General features: G+C 41.6%; 1 protein-coding gene across 1 annotated transcript in view; it reads right to left on the bottom strand.

The window, feature by feature from the left end:
- Positions 1–7,836, bottom strand: part of LOC118908913 (lipoxygenase homology domain-containing protein 1) — a 378,634-nt gene extending 370,798 nt beyond the window's left edge. Inside the window, exon 1 of the mRNA XM_036878936.2 lies at positions 7,698–7,836. Coding sequence (XP_036734831.2) covers positions 7,698–7,715 — 18 coding nt within the window. The 5' untranslated portion in view covers positions 7,716–7,836. The remainder of the gene's footprint in view (positions 1–7,697) is intronic.
- Positions 7,837–13,791: the final 5,955 nt, after the last annotated feature.

Raw genomic sequence — 13,791 nt, 5'->3', positions numbered from 1 at the left:
CAGAATTCAGACATTGTTTTAAACCAAGCACATTTCCTGGTCTCTGTTGTAGCCATCTGTGACCATGTCAGATGGTCTAACCAGATTTAGTATAACTAGAAGCAGTAGTGTTGCATGGTTTTTTTTAAAGATTCCTGAATAGAGAGGAATCTTTATTGTTGCTGGAGATTTTTTCCCTTAATCCTCCTTTCTGTCCTAGAGTATGGTTCAATGGCTGGTGGTCCAGCAGCCATCTGGGACCACAAGGTGACCTTGGGAATGATAGTCAATCACAGCACAGTAAAAAGATAGAACAGTCCTGGACATCAGCATTGTAGATCCACCATATCAGCCCTGAGCTGTATATTCACATTTTTTAATAAGGAAGATATATTTAAGTTTATTTTTCACATTTCAGTTATGTGCAGCCAAATTATCTGAGAGAAACATCTACTCTCTGTCATGCATTAGGTTAGAAACAAATCTCCCTCCACCTTCCCCACCCCCAATATGCACATACAAGAAAATTAATAGTTTGGGTATTTGGGAAATGCCTGCTCTAATGAAACAATCACACCAACTACAAACGTTTCTTCTATAGATATTCCAGAAATGCTTCAGAGGATCCCAAAATTTTGTGAATCATTCTCAAATCCATGACCTTATAATAGAATCTTCTCCCACAAGAGGGATTTTTTTTATTCTACAATATGAGGTCTAGTTTCCCAGGGCTTACAGCATTGAAAGACCATTAAACTGAAAATAATTACCTCAAAACCAGTAGAACATTTTTCCTGCTCCATCCTACCTGTTAAAAAGTAAAGTTCTAGAAGGCATACCTATATTTTCATTTTACTTTTCCTCAGGAAGCCTGTTGATAGTAAGTGAAAAGTCTGTGACCTTGATAAGTTTAAGGAATTCTTATAAATTCAAATAAAGCCCTTTTGTGGTTTCCTGAAATATATTTGGGTCTGAGACTGTAAAAAACAATTCTTTTTTAGAAATTGACACACATATTAAATCAACTGTTTCACCAGAATATAATAGAAGTTCTCTACTCATTTCGTCAAGTGTAGGCTTTCCTCTGTCTGTCTAAAGACCATAACTGATGAATAATAATAGTACATTCTGACTAAAGGACAGTTTGACAAAATATGTCCAGTAGGCATTTAGACAGAAGGAGACAAAATAATTGCTTATATTGAATAGTTTTTCTTCTAAGGCTTGTCTTTGGAGAAGCAAGAGTCAGATTGCCTTTTAAGCTTCAACTGTAGAAAATCAAGAACACCCAGGGCTAAGGGGGTGCCTGGAGCTGCAGCCAGGACTTGCAAGTGGGCTGGTCCACTCTGTTTCTATGGTTCTTCAGTAGGGCCAGCCTTGGGGAACCTCTGAGGGTTTCCATCCACCGCCCACCTCAGCCAGCACCCCCACAGTGCACATCAGGTCCTGAGAACCCTCCTGCCTGTTCCTTATGTCTAAGGCAGCACACTTTACCTGCCTGTGAGATGGTTTTGTCTCTGTGGTAGGTAGTAGTTTCTGGTTTGAGTCATTTGTAAATAATTTGTCAGCACTAAATCTCTTATCTTTTCCCTTTATTCCATTTTGAACAAATGGGTTGGAGGCCCAAGTCTGGGGAGATGGAAATGGCTCTGAACTCAGCTGGGGCTCCATTTACTGCCCTGGCAGCTCTCCTGGGCCAGCCTCAGCCTATAAACTACAGCTCAAATGGGAGAAGAATCACTAACTGCACCGAGACAGCTCTTGAAGGTTAAAGCAGGAACAGGACAGCCATGCACCAGAGATTTCCAAACAGAGTGGCTCTGATCTGAACAGCACCTGCTCTGGCGGGTCCTTGCCCCACATGGAGAGGGAGAAGGCAAGACAGGGTGGGGCACGGCCTTGTGATGGATGTGAGGTCCTTCACTCTCCTCCAAAAGCCCAACCTGAAAAATGTGCGCTTCCCTTGGAGTGATTTTGAAGCAGTAATGCAGAGGACCTGTGATTATACTTTAGCATCCTAACCTACCTCTAAGATAGCCTGGGATAAGCTCCGTGCCTTCAGAAGCAGTGATCAAGTCTTCCATCTCCCTCTCTTACCAGGAGAACAACATTAATTAAGTCTGTGCTGAGAGGAGTCAGAGATTGTTGTTAGGAAAAGGAGAAATGCAATAGGAATTGTGTCCACATCCCCAAACTCGTATGTTGGAGGTCTAGCCAACAGTTTGTCAGAATGCCACCTGGTTTGGAAATAGTGTTGTTGTGGACATAATCAATCAAGATTAAGTCATACGGGAGTAGGATGGGCCCTGATGCAAGATGACTGGTGTCCTTATAAAGGGGAGATTTGAATACTGACACATGCGAAGAATGATTACAGAGACTAGGGGGATGCCTCTAACAAGTCAAGGAACATCGCATGTTGCCAGCAAATACCAAGCCTGGAGAAGATCCTCCCTCCCTGCCCTCTGAAGGAGCCAGACCTGCTGACACCTTGATCTTGGGCTTCTAGTCCCCAGAACTGTGAGACAACACATTTCTCATGCTTCAACTGCCCAGTCTGTGGTGCTTTGTTATGGCAGCCTTAGGATACTACATGGAAGGTGTCTACCTAACAAGAGACCAGGCCCTGAACAACCCAGAGCAGCAAAGTTTGTCTAGAACCCAGAACCACCAGGCCCAGCTCTGTGTCCCAAGAAAGTAGCAGTGAAGGCCTGTATTTCTCTCAAACCCTTAACCACATGTCTTCTGCTGATGGATTTTGGGGATTTTCTCTTATCATGCTCCTGTAGGGAAGAATAAGGACCCCTGGTGTCTGGGTAGATAGAGTCCCTAGAAACTAATGACCCAGCACAGGGCCTTTGGGCTGGCTAAGGTTTCAGCTGCTTGCAGGTCATCTCAATGAGTTGTACACTGTACACTGCAGACTTCCTAGGACCTCAGCAGATCCCAGTAAGCACTTTTCTTTCCAAGGCACACCTAAGAGCTCTTGCTCTACAGAAATTCTCTGCCACCTGTAAATCCCATCGTGTCTGTTAACGCCCTCCTCCTGAGAAGCTGGAGATTTCCCATGTCGCCTTCCTGCTTTTCCTGCAGATGAGCACCCACACACTGGAGGAAGCAACACCCTTGAAGCTCTGCTGGCTTCTCAAGAAGCTCTTCCCATTCACAGGGAGGCTGGCTTAGAAAATGCACAGCCCTCCCCCATCACCAGGAATTAATTGGTCAGCTGTGCTGGATCTTGAGTCAGATAAAATCAGCCTGCTCAGAATTGACGGTGTTGGCAACCAGGGAAAAATAGAATGCTAAGGTTCAGAGAAGAAGTGGCTCTAGTATTCCTTCCAGCCTGAAGCACAGGCCCTCCTTTTACTCAGTGAAAGCCACTGAGTTTAGCTGAGGCTCTGAGCCTGATTTTGTGGTCAGGGAGGTGAGGCTGACACTGTGACCCCAAGAGATCATGGGGGCAACATGGGGTAGGGGGATGGCTAACTCTGAGCACTCCTTTATTTCAGAGCAACCTCTTGAGCTGGACTACCTTATTCCTCCCTGTGTTACCAAGAAGAATACTGCAGCTGGGAGAGGCTGGGGACCCTCATGTTTGTACTATGAAGTTGGAATTCCAGTCTCAATCCAGGCCAGTCTTGGGCTGCAGAGCCCATGCCTCTGTCATAAAATGGGACAATGCCCTGGCCCTATCAATGGTGGCATTCATCTTAGTGTCATCAGTCCCGTGCTGACCAAACAGGAGAACTTCTACTAGAAAAGTCTACATTAAAGAATACAGACCACCAGAGGCTGAAGGCCACAGCTGTACATCTCGGGAACAGTATCTGTTCCCCGCACAAACCAGCCCTGCTGTTCTGGCATCCAGAATACCAGCACAGGGACAAATGCTGCCAAGCCCCACCCAGAGGAGACCTGCCCTGTAACATTCTAAGAGTCATTTCTGTGAGGAAAAGCCATGGACCACCAAGCCTGTCACACCAACAGACTTGATAAACTTACATTTCTAATGAAATAGCCAAAATACTGCTTATAGATTGGTCCTCTCTTGCTATTTCCATATGTTAGATAAATGCATAGGCTTTGGAGTCAATGTGTGAGGATTCGGGTGTCCTCAATAATAATAGCTAACATTTCTAAGGCATTTAAAATGTACTGGGTTCTTAAATATCAAACAACCCTACAAGGAGGTATTTTATCTGCATCATTTCCATGGAAAAGGAGACCCCAGCGTGGTCACTGACACTCCTGTGCTGCCCTCCTGGAGAGACCCATCCCAGCAAGCGAGCACATCTCAGGAACCCAGCTTTCTGGCATGACTGGGAGGACAAGATGCCCGAGCCCTCCTTGCTCTCAGCCTGCTGCCAATCTCCAGTCTCCTTAGGAAGAAGCCAGAGCAAGCCGCCAGCACTGGCCCTTCTTCTGTTCTGGGCCTTAAGGGGAAAACTACTTATGTTTTCCTCTTTCTTTCTTTAGATTTGATTTCCTTCCCTATCAGAGTGTTGAAGACTTAAGGGGCAGATAATAGGGTGTAGACTTAAGGGAAAGAGACTACAGTTATGCCTGGGTACCATGAGTGTTGTAGGACTTGGGCCTACCAGAGGCTTTCGTGAAGGATGCCTCTGTATGGCCTGCCTGATTGACCCTCACCTGCACCACCCATCAGGGCAAAGTCTGCAGGAGAAGGCGCTTGCCTGGCCCCACAGTCTTTGCACAGAACTCTCTTAGGGACCTTCAAAAACCTTTGAAAAACTACTTTTCTCTTCTGTGTTGAAGAAGATGCCATCTGTCCAGCATCTACCATGAAAATGCTTTTTGATCAATTAATGTTGAAACCTGAGATGAGAATTATAAATTAATAATAATGCTTCACCAACCCCGATATTACTAAAAAGATTTTCATTTAACTTATTCCAGAAACTGATTTATGTAATAGATAAATATGATCATTTCAATATCCTCTTCAGAGAAGGGATGCCTTTTCTGAAATGTTAAGAGACTTTAGTTGTAAATAATATAGTTTATAATAAAAAGTAATTATCAGCCAGTCTTCATTTTGTTAATGGGCATAAAAATGCTACGCCCATATTCACTAGTTTCACATATGAAAATAAGATAAGAAATTTGAAATTCTGAGTTTTGAATTATTTGAGTAATAGAAAAGCTGCTGAGTTATTTAGGAAGATTCATTTTAAATTACTTAATATTAACTATTAGGATCTCCTCTTTCCCTAGACAAGTTAGGGACCATCCATTTATTTGACAGCCAATCTCATACATATTTGTGATATTTATATTAACGTCCCTGAGAAGCTAAAAAATTTTGAAATAGCTTCTTAAAGAAAAACAAAATGATCTTCATTATATTTGAGTATATCTCCATTATTTAAGCAGAGTTGTTGTATTATGATATCATGGTATTAATTTATGTTATCACAAAATGCAATCAACTAGAATATGGCATTCACCAACCATGCATAGAAAGCAGAGGTTTACCCATAGACTATTCTAGCAATGATACTTGTTATTGATTTTTCGTCTATTTGATAGTTACAAAAATTATTTTGTAACTAAGTCACCCTGGGATAAAATATTTAAACCAATGGCCAGAGTTTACACACTCTGCCATTAATCACCTGAAACACCACAACTTATTTTGTTACAAACTGACCACCTGCAGTTCATTTTCTATATGGTTTGACCCATTAAGTGATGCCTGCCAAACTTCTCTAGCACTTCTGTGCATTGGAGGAATCCTTCTACTGTGGTACTGCCCAGGTCTTTGTTGTGTTTACAAGTTTCTAAGGGTGCTGTTTGGCTTTATGTTATGTTGCTATCAAATGATTCTAAGATACTAAAGTAACTATAAACAGAAACTAAACATTTATTGCTATGCTTCTGATGGCAAGTAATTTAACATTGCTTTGAGTTTACTCAGAGTCTACCTTAAAAACCTTAAATACATAAATTGTGGTTGGCCAAAAGGAAGAAAGTTACTTCATAGTATATTTTTATGAAAGTATTATGCCATCAAGTTTGATGTACCAAATGAAATAAGGAGATTGGGAATTTATTAAGTGTTAGCTATGGAAGCATTTCCTTAACTCAGTTTTCAGTCTGTGGGACCAGACTGCCAGAACCTTCTTCCAAGGATCCATGTCTCAGGTAAGAGGGCCCATCCACTGCTCACACTTTCTCACTGGGTGCCCAGCCCCTCAGCATTGGTCTCTCTCACGTCCAGTTCCTGTGTCACACCTCTCCCCTGCCTCCAAAGCTGAGGAGAGTGCAAGAGCGATCCACGTGCCTACATCCCCACGTGGAGTCTCCAGCTCTAGCCTCACAGAAAGTTACTGAATGCCACCCACACAGAGATGACACAAATGTGCCACCAGCCGTGTGGGTCCCTGCTTGAATAATATCAGCAATATCAGACCCAGAACAAATAAGATTAGTTTATATATTGAGTGCTCATGTAGTGCTAAGCCCTGTAGGTGGTGGCCTTACACGCCTTGCCTTCCAGTTTACAGATTTGGAAACCAGAAGGGGTAAAGTAAGTCACACAGGGTGAAGGACTTGAAGCAGGTGTCTGTTCAAGTACTGCCTCCATGCAGAAACCTGGGGACCACTCTTTTCCCTTGGAGATTGTGCTCAGTGGACATGGCACGGGGCGAGTAAGGAGGGCTGCTGCCCACTGTCCTCAAGCCCTACTCTGACTTCAAAGGACCTGGAGGACTCCATGGATCCCCCATGCTCCTTTTGGCTCTGCCACAGTCACCACAGCTAGTAAGCTAATCAAAATGAAAACTAACTTCTGCTTGAACTGGTAAGAAAATAAACTAAGATCAGTAGCACTTTAGTTTACAGAGTGTGAGGAGCTCTGAGGACTTGCCCACAGGCACGCCCTGGGGGGAGCTGGGTTCCACATCCCAGCTTCCACATCTCAGACTCCGCATCCCACGTTCTTGCCATGGTGCCCCCAAAGCTTCTCCCCTCAGCTCACCCATTCTGCAGACCAGGAATGTGTTTGCAGCATGAATGTTGCCAACAGCTTGAAAAATTACAATCACAAGAATATGAGCAATTAATGTCATCCAAGTTAGAAACCACAGAGCCATAGTAAACTTACTGTCCCGTTTGGGGACCAAGTCCCTTACTGTCTCCCCCTCCACCTCAGTGCTCTGAACATTCTTGTCATGTTCTTTGATCTGGGACTTCTCATCCTAATGGTCACCCCATACCATCCAGACCAGTCTTGGGAGCCACTGGTAGCCACTCTCCTGTTTGCCTCCATAGTTCACAAATGTCACTCCTTATTTCTAAAAACAGTCTTATCATAATTGTCCTTTGCCCAACACTGTCCAGTGGTCCCTCAGGACTTTAAGGATCAAGTCCCAAGTCCTGTGCATGGCCCACAGGCTCTTGAACCTGAGGGCAATTGTCCAAACAACCTCTCAAAGCCAGAATATTTCAGCCCATCACCTCACAAGAAAAATAAGTTATCTCACCTTCCCCATAGCAACCAAGACTAGAAATTATTTAGCTCAGGTCCTCCCTTTCTTCACCATCTTTGTCATATTTTCTACACCATTAAGCAATTTTCCACATTTAAATAAAAGTTAAAGGTATCTTCCCTTTTAAAAGCCTAATAATAAAACTTAAATTTTTAATTGCCCATTCCCTACAAAAAATGGCAAGGGGGAAAAAAGCATACATTTTACCTGTAAATTCCAGAACATATGTAGGAAGTCCTTAGTTACTTCCAGAATGCTAGGTTTGGAAGAATCAGATCAGAGGGCCTGGCATCACAGGGAGCCTATTGATCATATGCTGCCTAGGGGTAAACCTGGCTTCTGTTTGTGCTGGTCAAAAGGAAGGCAATGTTTGTGTTGTCATCTGGATTACCTGTAGCAACAGCAGACACTTCATATAACTGCCAAACCACACACTGGAAAACAAATAGAGCTAGTCTGGGATGCATGGCTGTTAGGATATATCAGTGGGTGGATTCCTCTTAGTCTGATAAAGAAACATACACACCAAAGCACATAAAACTGCTTTTTCTTGTCTTTCCAGTTGCCTATAATAACCAACAAAATAACCTAAATAAAATTAAATTTTATTAAATGACAAACAAAATAAGCTAGTTTGTCCTTTTTCTAATCAATAGATCCCTTGGGGCATATAAATATGACATAGCATATGAGCTTTTTATCTTATTTTAAAGTTGATATTTTGAATATCTATCTTGAAAAGTATGGTTTAATTTAGTTCAACACCATAAAGTAGAGGTCAAATCCCCATAACATGGTAAAATTGGTTAAATCCAACAGACATTTGTTAAGTGCCTGCTTCATTTTTGACATGGGCCTGCCTAAAAAAAGTCCCTCTGAATTCTAAGAGTTCACAAGCCATGCATCTTTGGTGATAAATGATCATCAGTGTGCACATGTCAGCTCTACCATTCACTTATTCTCTCAATAACCTTCTAAGCACCTATTCAGGCCAGCCAGAGGCTCTGAGCCATGCCAGGAGCACAGGGAGGTGGGAGCCCCAGAGGGCGATAAATGTAGCAAATAGTTGTCATCATCCTTACCTTCATTTTAGTCACAAGAACCCCTGGTTGAAGGTATTGTATGGTTTTGTGGGATTTTTTACAACTCTGCTGAGGTATAATGAATATACAAAGAACTGCATATATTTAACATGGTTCCCTGACTTTGGACATATACCAACACACATGATCCCATCACCACCATCAAGGAGATATCATCCAACACCTCCCAAACTTTCCTCATGTCCCTTTGTTTCTGTTTCTGTGTTTGTATTTGTTTTCAGTAGAGATAATTAACGAGATCTACCCAATTAAATTTTGAGGTGCACAACACCATATTGTTCACTGTAGGCTCTGTGTTATACAGCAAAGCTCTAGAACTTACTCTTCCTGCATAACTACAAACTTTTAAGTATTGGTGATATACAATCTAATATTGGTTTCAAGTATACAACACAGTGGTTCAACAGTTATCCATTTATTAAATCCCCACCCCAACTAGTGCAGTTACTATCTATAAACATAGGAAGATGTTACAAAATCATTGACTATATCATCCAGGCAGTACTACCATCCCATAATCAACTTACATCATTATTGAAAATTTGTTCCACTTTATCCCCCTCACACTTCTCATGCACTCACCCCAACCCCTACCCCATGGTAACAACCAATCACTTCTCAGTGTCTATGAGTCTAGTGCAGTTTTATTCATTTTGTTTTGTTTTTAAATTCTACAAAGTTAAATCATATGGTATTTGTCTTCTCCACATGGCTAATTTCACTTAGCATAATACACTCAGGGTCTATCCATGTTGTCACCAATGGCAGGATTACTTTCCTTTTTATGTCTGAACAATATTCCATTGTGTATATATACCACATCTTCTTTATCCTAGGACTAAACCTAACCAAGAAGGTGAAAGGCCTGTACTCTGAAAACTATAAGACACTCAGAGAGAAATTAAAGAAGACACAAATAAATGGAGATCTATCCCATGCTCATGGATAGGAAGAATTAATATTGTCAAAATGGCCATCTTGCCCAAAGCAATTTACAGGTTCAATGCAATCCCTATCAAAATACCAACAGCAGTTTTCAATGAACTAGAAGAAATAGTTCTAAAATTCATATGGAACCACAGAAGACCACAAATAGCCAGAGCAATCCTGAGAAAGAATAACAAAGCTGGGGATATTACACTCCCTCACTTCAAGCTATACTACAAAGCTATGGGAATCAAAACAGTATGGTACTTGCACAAGAACAGACCCATAATGGAACTGAATAGAGAGGCCAGATATAAGCTCACACATATATGGTCAATTAATATATGATAAAGAGCCATGAATATACAATGAGGAAAACACAGTCTTCAATAGCTGGTGTTGGGAAAAACTGGATAGCTACATGAGAGAATGAAACTGGATTACTGTCCAACTCCATACACAAAAGTAAACTCAAAATGGATCAAAGACCTAAATGTGAGACATGAAACAATAAACTAAAATTGGAAATACCATTCAACCCATTAATTCCACCTCTAGGAATTTACTTTCAGTCTTTGTGTGTCTTTGGGTCTGAAATGAGGCTCTTCTAGGCAGCGTATACATGGGTCTTGTTTCTTTATTCTTTCTGCCACTCTATGTCTTTTGATTGGTGCATTCAGTCCATTTACATTTAAGTTAATTATTGATAGGTATGTACTTATTGCTATTTTAGTAGTTGTGTTTCTGGTTGTTTTTATAGTTCCTCTCTGTTCCTTTCTTCCTGTCTTACACTCTTTTCTTATTATTTGATAGTTTTCTTTAGTGTTGTGATTTGATTTCTCTTTTTTAATTTTTTGTATATCAGTTATGGGCTTTAGGTTTGTGGTTACCATAAGGTTCATAGATGGTTTCCTAAGTATGTGACATTCTATATTAAGGCGGTGATTGCTCTATTTCAAACACAATCTAAAAGTACTGCTTTTTTATTCTTCCTCCTCCATACTTTATGTATTAGATGTTAAAATCTGCATATTTTTGTGTATCCTTTGATTGATTTTTTTGACATAGTTGCTTTTACCACTTTTGTTTTGTTTTGTTTGACTTTCATACTTGCTTGGTGAGTAATGAGTCCACTACCTTTCCTCTTGCTGAAAACTATTTAGGATTAAGAACATTTCCATCTACAGAAGTGCCATTAACATATCCTGTATTGCCAGTTTAGTGGTAGTAAATTCCTTTAACCTTCATTCATCTTGGATATGTTCACTTTCTCCTTCAATTTTGAATGATAATCTTGCTGGCTAGACTTGGTTGAAGGTCCTTCTGATTCAAGACATCAAATATGGCATGCCACTCCCTTCTGGCCTGTAAAGTTTCTGCTAAGAATGCTGCTAGTCTGATGGGGCTTCCCTTAGAAGTAATCATTTTACTCTCTCTGGCTGCTTTCAGTACTCCCTCCTTATCCTTAATCTTTGTCATTTTAATTATTATATGTCTTGGTGTGTCTTCCTGGGGCTCCTTTTGTTAGGGGCTCTCTGTACTTCCAGGACCTGGGTGTCTATTTCCTTCCCCAGATTGAAGAAATAATTGTTAAAATTTTCCCCAAAGAGACTTTCTATCCCTTTGTCTTCCTCATCTCCTTCTGGTGCCCCATTATGGGAATATTGTTTTGTTTGGATAGGTCACACTGCTCTCTTATCCTTCTTTCATTCCTAGAGATCCTTTTCTCTCTCTTCCTCAGCTTCATTGTATTCCTGTTCTCCAATTTCCATCTCTTTGATTGTCTCCTGTACTTGCAGTGATCTATTATTCATTCACTCCATTGTATATTAAATTTCAGTTACTGTATTTTTCAGCTCTGCATGGCTTTTTCAGCTCTTCTATCCCTTTATTGAAATCCTCCAAGATCATCAATACTTTTCCACTGATCAGTGAGCATGTTTATGACTTTTACTTTGAAATCTTTATCAAGAAAATTGGTGATCTCCATTTCATTTAGCCCTCTCTCTGATGTCTTACCCTGTAGTTTTGTTTGGAAGATATTCCTCTGCCTTCTCATTTTGTCAGAGTTTCTGTGTTTCTTCCTTTGAGTTAAATATATGTGCTATGCCTCCTGGTCTAGGGAGTAATGGCTTTTTGAAGAAGGCACCCTGTGGTGCTCAGAAGCCCACTCTTAACTCTCCAGTGCCTGTTTCTCCATTGCAGTGGGGCCCCAGTTGCTGTCAGTGGGCTGTGGGTGGGGCCCTATTTCTGTCTATCTGGTGGCAGTGGTCTATCTTAGTCTGCAATGGATGGCAATTCATCTCAGTAATCCCTTTGTGAGCAAGAAGCACACTTCTGGGATCATTGTGGGCATGGCCAACCTCTGCTTGCCCTGCAGCAATGGCAGTGATTCTGAAATAAATGGGTGTCTGGGGCAGTCGTGCAGCACTGGGGCAGTCACACTGCACCAGGGTACACAGGTATGCAGCACTGGTCAGGGCCACCCTTGAGGAGGATGGAGATCTCAAAGCTGACTCCCACAGGAGCCTTCCCAGTTGGGCTGAAGTGGAACAATAAAGCTGGGAAAGCTGTCTCTCTGCCTTCCAGGCAGCAAAGTCTGACAATGCTGGGCTAAGCAGGCTGGGCAGGCAGGAGGGTGTACAGGGAAGCACCTTGGAGCTAGGCTGCTAGTGGGGGGGCTAAATGAAATGTTTGAGGCTCCTGCTGAGCATCTGACCTGTTGCATTGAGGGAAAGCTGTGAAAGTGCCTACCTGCCCTTTCTCCTGCAGAGAGAGTCTGTCCAACCCTCACCTCTCTGGAACCTTTTCCATTGCTGTTAAATCTTTCAAACTGCTGCCTCTGTGTTGGCTCTCAGCAAGACCAGTGGAGCATGCCTGCCCTCCACAAGTGGCAGGAGTCACAGCATTCCAGAATGCTCCAACTCTCCCTGGTATCCAGCCCCACTAATCAACAGAGCCCAGAGCAATGTGGACTTGTGTTCCCAGACCAGATCTCCAGCTCCAAGTGCAGAGTTTGAGAACTTATCCCCTCCCAGCTCCATTCCTCTTCCTCCCACTTGTGGGCTGCGATGGGGAAGGACTTAGTCCCAAATTAGTCCCAATTGATCACAGCTCTGTCAATTTACCTTTTTCTGTGTGGTCTTCTTCACAAGGTGTAGACAGTCTGTTCTGCAGTCTTCAGGTCATTTTCAGGGTTAGTTGTATTTGCTGTAGTTGCTTGCTTGGTGTGTGTGTGGGAGGAGCTTTCTGTCTTGTATTTCTACTCTGCCATCTTTTTTTCAGGTCTTTATAACTAGAAACTTTATAAAATTAAACAATTCTCCATTTCCCCCACCCTAGCCCTTGGCAGCCACTATTGTACTCTTTGCTTTTATGAGTTTGACTATTTTAGATACCTCATGTAAGTGGAATTGTACATTACTGACCTTCTGTGATCAGCTTATTTCATTTAGTATAATGTCTTCCTGGTTCACCCTGCAAATGGCAGGATTTTCCTCTTTTTTAAGGCTAAATAAAATTCCATTATATGTCCTTCAATTTCTTTATGCATCCATTTGTCAATGGACATTTGGGACATTGCCTTATCTTGACTGTTATGAATAATGCTAAGTGAACATGGTAATGCAGATATCTCTTTGAGATCCTGATTTCAATTCTTTTGGATAAATACTCATAAGTGGAATTGCTGTATCATATTATAGTTGCATTTTTAATTTTTTAGGAATCTCCATGTTGTTTTCCATCACTATTGTGCATTTTTATATTCGGAACAGCAATGTACAAGGGTTGTAATTCTTTCACAATCTCACCAACATGTTATCTTTATTTTATTTATTTATTTTTAATTTATTTTAGTATCCTTAATCTACATTTACATGAGGAACATTATGTTTACTAGACTCCCCCCATCACCAAGTCCCCCTTACATACCCCATTACAGTGACTGTCCATCAGCGTAGCAAGAAGCCATAGAATCACTACTTGTCTTCTCTGTGTTGTACAGCCCTCCCCATGCACCCCCCAACTACATTACATCTGCTAATATTAATGCCCCCTTTTATTTTTTGCCCTTATCCCTCCCTTCTCACCTATCCTCCCCCATTCCTTTCCCTTTGGTAACTGTTAGTCCATTCTTGGATTCTGTGAGTCTGCTGCTGTTTTGTTCCTTCAGTTTTTTTCTTTGTTCTTATACTCCACAGATGAGTGAAATCATTTGATACTTGTCTTTTTCTGCCTGGCTTATTTCACTGAGCATAATACCCTCTAGT

The sequence above is a fragment of the Manis pentadactyla genome, chromosome 3 (assembly GCF_030020395.1).
Source record: "Manis pentadactyla isolate mManPen7 chromosome 3, mManPen7.hap1, whole genome shotgun sequence".
Classification (NCBI taxonomy): domain Eukaryota; kingdom Metazoa; phylum Chordata; class Mammalia; order Pholidota; family Manidae; genus Manis; species Manis pentadactyla.
This window is presented reverse-complemented; position numbering and strand designations above follow the sequence as displayed.